At 50.4% G+C, this 13442-nt stretch overlaps 1 protein-coding gene across 1 annotated transcript in view; it reads right to left on the reverse strand.

Annotated features, from left to right (window-relative positions):
• NR1I2 (nuclear receptor subfamily 1 group I member 2) overlaps window positions 1–10600 on the reverse strand; it is a 12610-nt gene extending 2010 nt beyond the window's left edge. Inside the window, 6 exon segments of the mRNA XM_004391426.1 lie at window positions 100–216; window positions 523–665; window positions 3516–3790; window positions 4686–4873; window positions 6702–6835; window positions 10383–10600. Of these exon segments, the coding sequence (XP_004391483.1) occupies window positions 100–216; window positions 523–665; window positions 3516–3790; window positions 4686–4873; window positions 6702–6835; window positions 10383–10414 (889 nt within the window). The 5' untranslated portion in view covers window positions 10415–10600.
• Between the last annotated feature and the right edge of the window lie 2842 nt (window positions 10601–13442).

Genomic DNA, 13442 nt, shown 5'->3' on the forward strand with positions numbered 1-13442 from the left:
GTCTATGGGACCTTCCCTGATAGGGGAAGAGGGGGATTGCCTCCTGAGATAAAGCTGAAGGTGTGTGTGAACACACCGGGGACAGGATGGGGGCCTCACCTGGAGAGAAGAGGGAGATGGCCTGCATCAGCACGTACTCCTCTTTGTGCAGCTGCAGCTTCTTCAGCATGTAGTGGAACTTCAGCACAGGCTCCAGGAGAAGCTGCTGGAGGCCACCTGCAGGTGGGTATGGGACAGACGGGCAGCCTCTCAGGAAGCTGACCCAGGACCCAGCCTTCCCTCCTCTGCACGCTCGCCAAGGACTTTTTTTCCATCACCCAGTCTTCCTGTCTTGCAACCCCAGGACCAGGGTATCTGAGGGGTGGGCTGCACTCCCCAACCCCTACTGTACTGCCTGGGCTTGAGTCTTTGGACACAGAGATCTCAGTGAAAACATTCCGCCATGTCCCGGCATGGCTCCTTTCCTCCCACAACTGTTGTGGTTCCCTCCCTCTCCCAGGGCAGGCAGGAGGCCTCGGACACCTGCAGGGTCTTCCAAGCAGTAGGACAGCCGACCACACTCCCAGGTCCCAGTCTCTGCGTTGAACACTGTGTTGGATCTTAGCTGGCACAGCTCAAAGGTGGCCCCCTTCAGCAGGGAGATCTGATCCTCAATGGGCAAGTCCCTGGAAGCAAGGTGGGCAGGGGTTAACAGTTCTCTGGGAAGTTGTCTGCGGGCTGGCGCCAGACCCACTCCCATAATCCAGAGATCATGGGGAGCTGGAGGAAGAGCTAGGATGGGCTCCTTCCCCTGAGGATTATCGTCATTGCTTTCTAAGTGTCCCCAATCTCTCCTCCTCACAACCCAGCCAACCAGATTCCTCTTCCCCGCCATATTCTTCTACTCCCCTGCTGCCTTCAGTGACTTCCCACTAAGCTTGGCATTTAGGTCCCTTACAACCTGGCCCCATCTCTTCCAGTCCACTACACACACAGCTACCATCCTACAGCTGATGACTTGGCTCCTGGCTGCTGGATCTGGTCTCATTCTTTCTGCCTCAGTTTTCCCACTTGGAATGACTATGTCTTTGCCCCTCCCAAAAGACTTTCCAAGGTGCAGTGTCCTTCTGCAGATGCCCCTCCTTTGGCATTAGTCCCATGCTGGGGGGAGGGGGTGTAGCTTGTATCCTGCTGCCTGTGTTGGATTTGTTGTTAGTTGTCATTGAGTTGACGCCAACTCCTGTCAACCCCATGCTCAACAGAATGAAATATTGCCCAGCCCTGCGCCAACCGCACGATCATTGGCATATATGAGTCCACTGTTGCAGCTATTGTGCAGTCCCTTCCAATCTAGGGGCTTATCTTATAGCACTATGTCAGACAATGTTTTGTTGTGATATATAGTGTTTTCATTGGCTAATTTTCAGAAGTATATCACCAGGCCTTGCTTCCTAGTCTGTCTTAGACTGGAAGCTCCACTGAACCTTGTCCACCATGGGTGATACTGCTGGTATTTGAAATACTGGTGGCATAGCTTCCAGCATCATAGCAACATGCAAGCCACCACAGTATGACAAACTGACGGATGGGGAGTAGAAGATTGATTTCATATGTATGTATTTCTACTGTCTCCCTCCCAGCAGCCTGGATGTCTTGAGTGTCACACCAGCACGGAGCACAGCCTACCCCAGGGTCTGCTCAATAAACATCTGATATTTGTGGTTAGATTGAAACCCCTCCCATCCTGCAGGAACCTCTCCCTCTCTAGGCAGACAGGGACCCCAGCTACCCACCGAGGAAGGCATTACTGAAAAGGAGGAGGCCCTAGGAGGCTGGGGTGGGGTCTTCCACGGCTGGCACTTGAGGAAGCCCTCCCCCCGGCTTTGGTCTCCTCAGGAATTCAGGCCCTTGTGCTCCCTGCACCGCACCCCAGACCTTCTTTAGATCCATAATAAAAAACCAACTGCCATCGAATCGACTCCAATTCATGGTGACCCCACATGTGTCAGAGTAGAATGTGCTCCATAGCATTTTCAGTGGCTGATTTTTTTGGAAGCTGATTGCCAGGCCTTTCTCCCAAGGCACCTCTGGGTAGACTCAAACCTCCAACCTTTCAGTTAGCAGCCCAGTGTGCTAACCGTTTGTACCACCCAGGGACTCCATAATACTGAACTGCAAATGCCTAAAAATTGATCTTATTCCTCTGTCTCCCCATTGCCTGGCTCAGGGCCTGGCTTATAGCTGTCTGTGAAGTCTGTGCTCTGGCACTTTCAAATCTGGCCTCCACCACTGACTCAGTGTGACCCTGTGTAAGTTTCTTAAACTCAGTGAACCTCGGTTTCTTATCTGTACAATGAAGGCGATAGTAATGCCTACGTCCTGCAGCGGTTGTACTCAACAGCGGGTGGTCTCGCGAAACTGGGTCAGCGATGTCAATAAGGATCTGTCAATGCCGCATTTGTAAGTAGGCCTCTCTTCCTGTTCCCTTGAGCAAATTTACCACAGTCTGAACCCTGTTGCAGTCTGTAGGCTCCTGGAATATAACCTGCCCTCTGCCTGCAGTGAAGTCAGGGCTCCTTGTGTTATTCAGCGCCATCGACCAGGCTTGGCAAGGCAAGATGGCTATCGTAAGGAAAGGTATGTCCAGGGCCACCTCCAGCCCTAACAGATTCTGTGGCTGTGGTTCCCACCATACCAGTATGTCTGGGCTCTCCCACTAACTTCTGCTGCCCCATGGTTGTTGCCTCCACACCTAGTCCGAGAAGGCCCAACCCTGTTGCTTTCAGGACCTCCCTGCTGTCCCCATGGCCTTCTCAGCTTTCTCTTGGCAGCAGACTTCTGGAGACCCAGTGTCTGTCCATCTTGCTCCTTTTTTCTCTCTGGGCTTCCGTCCCTTTCCTTTCAACTCATTCTTTCTCTGGAACTGTCAACTTGTGACAATTACTATCTGAATGACCACCCTGTGCTGGATACTCTTCAGATACTATCTTATTTTAGATGGCAACCTTGCAAGATAGGTATGATTAGCCCATTTAGCAGATGGGGAGGACAAGACACAAACAGATCAAAAGACATGCCCACAATCACAAAGCTAATTAGCCACACAAGAGGGGTTCTACTCCCAGCAGCACTGACTGCTCCAGGCGCCTGGGGGTGGGTGGGTAGGGGGCAGAGATGAAGGAGGATTTTCTGGCATCACACACGATACACACCAGGTGTGGTCGAGTCAACTCCAGCTCGTGGCAACACAATGTGTATCAAGAGTAGAACTGTGCTCCATAGTGTTTTCAATGGCTGTTTTGTTGTTGTTGTTTTTAGAAGTAGGACACCAAGCTTTTCTTCTGAGGTGCTTCTAGGGGGACTTGAACTCTAACCTTTCAGTTAGCAGCCAGATATGTTAACCGTTTGCACCACCCAGGGACAGCATCCCCCAGGCTCAGAGGGATCTACCTCAGACCCTTTGAACCTCTTGGCCATTTCCTGTTCCCCTCCCACACCTACGCACCCAGCCTTCTTCTCCAGCTCCCATGTCCCACCTGAAGCAGGAGATGACTTTGGCAAAGTTGATGATGCCTTTGAACATGTAGGTTGACACGTCAGCAATGTGTGGCAGCAGGGAGAAGATCTCTTTCCCGTCGCTGTTGGTGGGGGGTTTGTAGTTCCAGATGCTGCCGTCCTCCCCCCGCAGCTGCACAGAGACCATCAGTGGACGCATGTCTTCCCTGATCTGTCTCCACTTGTCATCTTCTGACCCCGATAGTGCCTGCAGAGACTCTGGAACCTCATGGCCACTGCTAAACACCTCCGGCAGCTGGTACACAAGCCAGGAGGTGAGAGAGGGACGGAGAGACGGCAGGTATTCTCACAAACAGGCTCCCACACAGGCCTCAATGTGCACAGCCCCAGCCCCAGCCAGAATACATGCACAATTACAGGTGTGCATTTACCACGCATCCATGCACACACCGAGCACTTGTTTCCTATCTCTGGTCTTCTACCAGGTAGTGCTTTCTGGACTGTGAATTAATGATCATACACATCCCTGCTTGGCCAGATAGGAGGCTTGCTCCCTGCCCAAATGGATGAATGGGGGACCTTCATCCATGCTGGGTCCCAAGCATCCCTGACCTTGGGCACAGGGAGACTCAGCGAGAAGGATCTGGGAGCTACTACAGATGGGGAAAACAGACTTCTGCAGTCACTGGCCTAATCCAGACTGCTGACCTGGGCAGGCCAGCTGAGATAACTGTGAGCACTGGGAGCAGATATGCAAACGTTGCTGTGATCACTAACGTTTCTTGGCTAAATAAACACCATTTCACAAAGGTCACACCTCCCGACAGGTCTTGACTCTGTCCTCATAAAGTCCCGAACGCCAGCAACACTGGGGAACCTTTTCGTTTTCCCTCCATTTACAGCTCAGCCTCAGTTCCCACCTGCTGTGGAGGGAGAGAGCAGTGGCTCTCAAACCCGAGCACGTGCATCAGAATCACCTGGCTGTCTTGCCAAGGCACAGATCACTGGATCCCACCCCCCAGAGTTTCTGATTCAGGAAGTCTGGGGTGGCCTGAGAATTTGCACTTCCAACAAGTTCCCAGGTGATGCTGATGCTGCTGACCCCGGACCACCACTTTGAGAACCCCTGGGAAAGAGACTGGGGTTTTGAGGATCTAACACAGGGGTGAACCAGCTCTAAAGCCTCATACCCGGAAATTCTTGAAATTGGAGAAGGTAGCGTCAAAGGTTTTCATCTGCGCGTCCATAAGCTCCCTGATCATTGTCCACTGCTCTTCAGTCAGACTCTTCGCTCCCAATGACTGAGTCCTGGCTTGTTCTCTCTTCTTTCTCTTGATCAGGGCCCGCCTTTCCTCCACAGCCTCATCGGACATGATCACTGCAGGGAGAGGCAGGCACAGGCTCAGGCACACACCCCCTGTCTGCAGTGCCTGAGGCAGGAGCCCCTTCTTAACCCTCCAGAGCAGCAGTAGGCATTCCAAAAAAAACCAAACCAAGCCCATTGCCATCAAGTCAATTCCGACTTATAGCAACTCTACAGGACAGAAGAGAACTGCCCCATAGGGTTTCCAAGGAGCATCTGGTGGATTTGAACTGTCGACATTATGGTTAGCAGCTGAGCTCTTAGCCACTGTGCTACCAGGGCTCCACAGTAGGCATCAGACCAAAGGAAAAGGGCTGATGACAAGAAACTTGCGTTTTTCCAGACTCAGATCTGTAGGCCCCCTGGACACCAACTTAGGGAAGCACAGAAGGGATGAAGTGTACCTGATGCGGCCATGGTGTTCAGACAACATGGTTGAACATTGGAAAGAGCGCATGCTTCAGAATCCAAAGGCTTGGGTTTGAGTGAAGGCCCTTTGCCACTTACTAGCTGTGACCTTGAGCAAGTTCCTTAACCTTTCTTCATTGTAATCTGGAGGAACAACACGTACTTCATGCTGCTATTAGAGTCAGACACTGCATGTGAAGGGCCTAGTATAGTTCCTGGCACATGATAAATGTTCAATAAATGGTACCTGATAGTATTGTTTTCTGGTGGATTATATACCTACAAGACTCCTCAGAGTCCCCCAAGGCCTTTTGGGTCTTTAAGGCCCAGGAGAGCTGGGCTACTGCTTAACAAGAAATATGAACCCTAGCCATCTCCTCTATGGCCCAGAGCGTTCGGGTCTTCATGGATTTCCTGACCCCATTTCTGTGTGCGGAGTAAAGATGTGGGGGACCTTGGAGGGGTGAGATTGAGGGTGTCTGTCAGCAGGAACAGGAGTCCCTGGGTGGTTCAGTTAATGCACTCAGCTGCTAACCAAAAGGTTGGTGGTTCGAGTCCACCCAGAGGCACCTTGGAAGAAAGACTTGGCAATCTACTTCAGAAAAATCAGCCATTGAAATCCTTATGGAGCACAGTTCTGCTCTGACACACGTGGAATCGACTTGACGGCAACAGGTTTTATAAACAGGAACAGCCAGGCGAGGGTCCTCACTCTGGGCTGGTCTGCAGGGAAGGTTCTCTGCTGCGTGCCCAGAGAACTCATCCTTTGAGAGAGGCTGCCCCCGGCCTCGGGTCACTCGGACTGATGGAGACAAACATTCACTGGGAGCTTCTAGCCTTTTCCTCCATGAACCTTAGTCTCAGAGTGACCTGAGAATATAAATATACCAAAGCTCAGCAGGGTAGCTTGAGGACACCCCGTATCACCTGCTTGCAAACAGTCCCCCTGTAAGGACTCCAGGCTGGGGCAGCTGTGGGCTCTAGCAGCTGGAAGTTTGGAGGGACGTCCTATCACCATGTGTCACCTGCTTCTTTCCCCCAAACTCCACCTCCCCTCCATTTTGTTAAAACAGCAGGAGGAAAATTATAAGGGGACAAAAACAAATCAAGCAGGGCATCTGAAGGGAGCGAAGTGGCACAGCCCTAGCCAGAGATGCCCACTACACCTCCCAGAGCAGAGAATAAAGATGCCACCATCTCTCAGGTCTCTCCAGGTCACCCGCAGTGGTGCAGGCAGGTGAGCAGCCAGCTCTTCCCCTCCACGTGCCCGCCGCATGCACAGACTTCAAGCTCACACGTGCGCATGGGTACGCGAACACACTTGCGGTGCATGGCTGTGCATCTGCTCAGCGAGGCCGTTCCACGCTGTCACCGGGACGCGTGCACCATGCACCCCTCAGGCCGTCCCTCACCCCCCGGGCCGTCCTGCACTCACTCTCCTTCTTCATGCCGCTCTCCAGGCACTTGCGCAGGCGGCAGGCCTGGCATTGTCGCCGTGTCTTCTGTGTGATCTTGCAGGTGCCCTTCTGGAAGGAGCACCACAGCCGTTTGTTGCGTTTCACGGCCCTCCTGTGGGAGAACATGATCGGGAGTTGGCTGCAGGGGGCACACCCTGGCTCCCACATAAGCCAGGTGGCTCCATCTCCCCCTCCTCACCCCCTTCCCACTTCGGGGACACTAATCACACCCTGTGGGACCAGCTTTTGCCTCCTGAGTTGGGTGAGTGCCATGGATTGAATTGTGTCTCCCAAAAATATGTGTCAACTTGGCTAGGCCATGATTCCCAGTATTGTGTGGTTGTCCACCATTTCGTGATCTAATATGATTATCATCTGTGTTGTTAAGTCCTAACCTCCATGATGTTAACGAGGCAGGACTCAATCTATAAGATTAGAGTGCATATCTGAGTCAATCTCTTTTGAATTATAAAAGAGAGAAGTGAGCAGACAGAGGGACCTCCTACCACCAAGAAAGAAGTGCTGGGAGCAGAGTGGGTCCTTTGGACCCAGGGTCCTGTGCTGAGAAGCTCCTAGACCATGGGAAGATTGATGACAAAGACCTTCCCCCAGAAGCAACAGAGAAAGAAAGCCTTCCCCTGGAGCTGATGCCCTGAATTCGGACTTCCAGCCTCTTAAACTATGAGAGAATAAATTTCTGTTTGTTAAAGCCATCCACTTGTGGTATTTCTGTTATAGCAGCACTAGGAAGCTAAGACAGTAGGGTGATATAGGAGGTAGAAGCTCCCCAATCTTCTGTCTTTCCTGCACTTCCCTAAAGTCCCAGGAGTCAGCTACAGGAGGAAGAGCAGGGGAGGAAACCATTCCTGCCACATTCACACAGGAAATCAGGCTTTTCACAGGCTCCTGAAGCCACTGAGCCACTTTCTGAGATTTCTTCTCCACACCCAGCCCCAGCGCCTTCCTGCCTCCTTTATACCTTCCTGGCCTCCTTGTTACCACAGAATGGGCCCTCCACACTCTCTTCTGGGAAAAGTTTCCACAGAGATGGGTCCTCTTCCTGAATTTTCTCCTTCTGGGAAGATGGGGCCAGAGTAAGAAACTCCCTCCCTCCCCTGGCTCCCATTCTAGATGGGGGTGGGGGGCAGGGACCAGGGAGAAATAGGTAAATGCAGGGGAAGCTTTCTGTCTCACTGGACCATGGCTTCCCCATTGGAAAAGTGGGTCTCCTGATCGACTTAGCGAGGCAAAGAGACTGGAAGTGTGGAGGGAGCAAGTACCAGGTTCATGGCCTTTGCATAGATGTGGCAGGTAGGGAGGTGATGGGGTGGATGCCTTTTAGAGGCCCGAGCACAGCCATCCTCCTCCTCACAGTGCAGACACCCCAAACTCCCCACAAAAGACTATTCAGTGGGTCTCTAGCTTTTTATTTCACCCCATTTTCACAAACAAATTCTTCCTTGCTCTGGCCTTTGGTTCTGTCCCAGCAGTGTGGAAAATGGAGAAAAGCTGGCCCAGGAACATGAGAACAGGACAGCATGGCCTCAGAGCAGCCAGGCTGAGCTGGGAAAGCTGAGCCTCACTTGTGTTGAGGGGCAGATTTGCGCTCAGTGGCAGAGGACTGTGACCAGTGACCAGCCTAGAGTGTGTTCTTCACAAGCACTCTTCCCCCGTCTGCCACCTCTGCTGGCTCTGATACTACTCTAAACTCCATTCAGAATGGGTAAAAGGGAAAAAGAGTTCACAGTTACAAAGGTCATGGCGTGTATCAGATACTGGGCTAGGTATTTTGCCGAGCTTTCCAAATACAGTTCTAACAACCCTACAAGTTCATCATGTTATCTGCCTGGCACTAATGAAGAAACTGAGGCTTGGAGAGACTAGATCACCACATGCCTTCCAGGTAAATGAGGAGCTGAAATCTGAATCCAGGTCTGCCTGATACTCAGATTCAACCTCTTACCTCTACAGTATGCTGCCTCCCTCTGGGAGTCCCAGGAACACACCTGGATGAGGAGGGGGAAACAGAGAATTCCGGTACCCTAAGGCTATCTACACGGATGCTGCTTGGGCAGAAGCTCCAGGTGACAGAACCAGAGCTGGTTCAGATGCCCACCCTCCTCCATGTGGCCATGCTGACCTCATATCCCAGCTCAGGGCTAAATCTGGGGCTCCTGATTAGTGATTAGTTCAGGAGTCTGCTGGGACCCAGCTCTAGCCAATGTGACGTGAGGAGGATGCCTTGGAGATCTTGAAAAAGGTTTCCTTGCTCATAGAGAGAGGAAGAGATAGGCCTTTTTGCTCTTCAGCCCAATAGTGTGGTAACTGCCCAAGGCCCCTGGCACTGTGCTGCCATCTTACCCCCCAGAGGGAGCAAGACTGGAATCAAAGCTCTTGTGTAGGATGGCAAAAGAGAAAAACTAAGTGTTGAGCTGCTAAACTCACCAACCCTGAAGCCTTCAGACTTCTTGTTATCAGAAGTAACATGTTTTCCTATTGTTTAAACCAATTAGTTACTTGTAGCGGAACACAGTCTTACAACAGCTGGTGTTTGTCAGGCTTGTTATAATTCATTCAATACGAATGTTCATTTCTCCCTGGAATATGGATGCCTTCGACCTGCCCTCGGCAGACTACCCCATGGGGCCTGAGAACTGTTCAGACCTGACCGTGTCAGTCCCAAAGCTGACTCTGGGAGTCTCCTGGACTGGTCCTAACACAGAGGCTGCTGCAGTGCCTCCCTGGGCTCACCCAGGCCTGGAAGTCCTTCTGTGGGTTCTGGAGGCAATCAGCTTGGCCCCCACATATGGCATCCTAACTAGCAGCCCATCTTTGGGATTGCAGGGTGGCGCCTTGGCTCTAGTGTTCATTTCTATTCAAGTGATCAAGCAGAACTCTGCAAAAGGCCACATCAGGCTGTCTGTCTTGAGAATGTATGAAGGTCCCAATTGTGGTTCCTGAGGTAGGAGCTGCTCCCCATGTACCCCATCCCTTCCTGGGGGCAGACCCAGAGCTCTTCCTCACACATTCCTTTCTCCCCTCCCCTCCTTTCTTGGTCTGCTTCTCCACCTCCTTCGCTGAGCCCTGAGCTGACAGCTGGCCTTGCTGAGCTGGCTTTGCTCTTTCTGTTTCTTCAGCTGGGCAACATGAGCCCTTCTTTCTGGGCCTGCCTTTCTGTGACTTGGGAATTTCGATCCTTAATTTTTTGGTCCTCCCTATTTATCTGTTTCAGGGAGAGCTTGTTTTGTCACATTCTTCATTTATTTTATGCCATTCTTTACTTAACAACCTCCCCATATGACTGATATGAACACTCACATTTTAGATTTTCAAATTCTTTCCTCTGTTACTGACTGATCTTCTATTTTATTCAAGAACAAATGGGGAAATGAAGGAGTATCTTAAGGCTGCTCCTATCAAAGGAGTATCTCCTATGTAGAGAGGAAAGGCAGAGATCACCTGTAAAGGAATCCTCTGAGACGTAAATGGCTCACTTGAGACTAATCAGGACGCCTTTTGCTGAGCCAGCAGCCCACACTCTGAACCTGGAGGCAGGTCCATCCTAAGCTCTGAGATGTTGCCCAGTGTGTTAAAGGCAGGACCTCTGTTAGATGTGGGTTGGTGGTGGCAGGTGGGTGAGAGTTGACAGGAAACTCTACCTGAAAAAGCCCTTGCATCCTTCACATGTCATGACATTAAAGTGATAACCAGTAGCCTTGTCTCCACATACACGGCAGATTTGGGGACACCCGTTTTCCTCATCTGCATTGATAGTAGGGTTTCCAGAGGCTGAGTCTGCTTCTTCATTGTGCACAAGGTCAGCATGGTTCCAACTTTCTTCAGGGCTCACCTCCAGGTTGGCGTCTGGGTCTCTTGGACTAGAAGTGAAAAACTACAAGGAAGGAAAGAGATGGGCAGTGATGTGTTGAGGCTGAAGAGGGAATACTCTGTCCCCACTGTGCATGGCTCACAAGTGCTTCTGAGGACCCAAGAGCTGATCGTTTGTGGATGAAACAGGGGTGGAGAATTAGAGTTATATAAAGAGATGTGACCATGACATTCTGTATACAATAATTGCGCCCTGGAGCAGAACACTTAAAAAGCTCATGGAAGAAAGAAGGGCAAGAGGGGAGGAAGAAATGGTTATAGACCTGAACAGATTGCAGCTTGTCTTAGGCTGGGTTCTCTAGAGAAGCAAAACCAGTAAAGTGTATACATATATAGAGAGATTTATATCAAGGAAATGGCTCACATGGTTTTTAGAGGCTGGGTAACATCCCAAGTCTTTGGGGCAGGAAAGAGGATTTTCCTGATTCATGTAGCAGAAGGGGCTGGTGAACCCAAGATCAGCAGGCTGGAGAGCAGGGCTGTAGCAGGCTGTGAAGATAGACAAATCTCAAGATCGGCAGGCAAGCTGCTAGCTCAAGTCCCAAGAACCGGAGGTCAGACAAACAGGAGACAGCAGCAGGATCTAGAACAAGCAAAAGCCCTGGCAAGGTGAGCAGGAAGGAACTAGGCAGAGGAGGGCAGAGAGATAAAGGCTAAGGGGGCAGCGAGCCGCCACAGGCCCCACCCCTGCTGGTACCACTCAGCAGATTCCATCATGGGGATGATGACGTATCAAATTTCAACAAGGAAGTGATCACAACATTATACAACTGCCAAAACACTGAGAATCATGGCCCAGCCAAGCTGACATATGATCTTAATCATCACACAGCTCATGGGAACAGACCGCTAGTTCAAAATGATTTCTGGGATTGGAGAGCTCCAGGGAGGAAGATCCTTCAGGTATGGATCACCTCTAGAAAGAAAGGGGATTTTTAACTGAGTAACCAGGAAGATGGGGAGAAAGAGTGGAACCAGGATCAGGATGCAGGAAGAAATTGTTCCAGTTCAGCTGGGTGTAAGTGAATAATCAAGGAAATTGTACCAGTTTATAGAACTCCCTGGGAAATTTTCACCTTGAAAATGTGACTTGAATCCTATTTGAAATCAACACTGAGGATGGTGAATAGAAATCTGGGAATGTCCTGTTCACTACTGTTCCCCAAATCTCTCTAGGCTCTGATTGCCGAGTGCAACCACACCACAGATGACGTTGCCTTTCCTAAAACCAAAGTAAAACTTAGAGTAAAATTGCCACACACAAAGATTTTTCCACAATCATGACATAATGCCTGACAGATGCACCTGTTCCCCCCTAAAATGGTCCTTCAGAGAACAGCAAAGAAAATAGGCTGACTAGAAACTTGAACTTAGCAGGAGTGTGAGGGTCTCCCCTGATTCCTCAGATCATAATCCTGACCTCAAACAGGCTTGCAGACAAAATGTATACTTTGCCTCTACCCATTCCCGCCAGGCCATGCTGCACCACCTTGGCTAAAGAGGCACCAGCCCACCACCACCCTGGGTCTACATCACCCCCAACTGTCAGCTCTTGCCATGCCATTTTTTTTCTTTTTCTCCCTTTATAGCTTTTCTTTCTCCCTTCAACCTAGCCCTTTAGGCCACCTCTACCCCTTCCTGCAGAGCCTCACTGCACTGCCATAGGTACAGAGCTACCAGCTGGCCACTGCCTCGGGTCCCACCCATCTCCACCTGTCCCCACCTGCCAGCCCCCACCATGCCATTTTTTATTTTATTTATTTGTTTATTTTTCTTTCCCTCACACTTAGCCTCACAAGCCATCTCCCCCTCTTCTTGCTGGGCCATGCCACACCACTGCATCTAGAGAGCCACTGGCCCACCACTTTCTACCTCCCACCTAGCCCCATAAACCACTTCCCGTCAGCCCCCACGTCTGCCCTGCCCCCACTCGCTGGCTACCACCCTTTTTCTCTTTCTATCTATTTTCTTTGTTCTCCCCATGTAGCCTCATATCCCATGCCCCCTTCCTGCCAGCCCTTGCCATGCCGCTGCAGCTAGAGTGTCCCCCAGCTCAGGACTGCCACTGCACTGGGCCTGCACTACCCCTCACTTCCCATCACTCAACCAGCTGCTGAACAGAGGGAAGTGAGCCCATACCACTACCTGTCCAATATCTCTGCCTATCTGGTGAGGGGCTGTGAATGCTTCTGCACAACTGAACCAACATCAGGAGGCAGACAGCACCTACCCAGTCTGCCCTCAGCCATCTTTCCAAACAAGTGTACAGCTGAGCAGGTCCACCCTGCCTGTTGCTGCCCTGCCCGCTTGGACAAGGTGGTGAGCACTATTGTGCCCTGGCCTGCCCGCCCTGACATAGCAGAACAAAACAAAGAAGCAGGATGAAATAAACAAACATACAATCAATAAATAAAGAAAATAATACCTAATGTCTCTGAGACAGCAGACAATATGAAAACATTTAAAAAAGCAGGACAAGATGGCTCCAGCAAGTGACCAAAATAAAAAAATCAAAAGACCTTGCAGTAGAAGAAAAAGCAGTGGAACTACCGGATATAGAATTCAAAGTCTAATACTTAGGGCTTGCCAAGAGATTAGGAAAAAGATCAAGGAAAACACAGACAAAAACCAATGAAAAAATAGACAAAACCATGGAAAATACAGATAAAAACGTAGCCAAAATCAAGGAAAACACAGGGAAAAAAATAGAAGAATTCAGGAAAATAATACAAGAACAAAACTTCAAAATACATAAACAATTAGAAGTTGTACAAAAACAGCAACTAGAAATCCAAAAGATAAACAACAGAATTTCAGAAATGGACAACTCA

This window comes from Trichechus manatus, unplaced genomic scaffold (assembly GCF_000243295.1).
Source record: "Trichechus manatus latirostris isolate Lorelei unplaced genomic scaffold, TriManLat1.0 scaffold00026, whole genome shotgun sequence".
In the NCBI taxonomy this organism is placed as follows: Eukaryota; Metazoa; Chordata; class Mammalia; order Sirenia; family Trichechidae; genus Trichechus; species Trichechus manatus.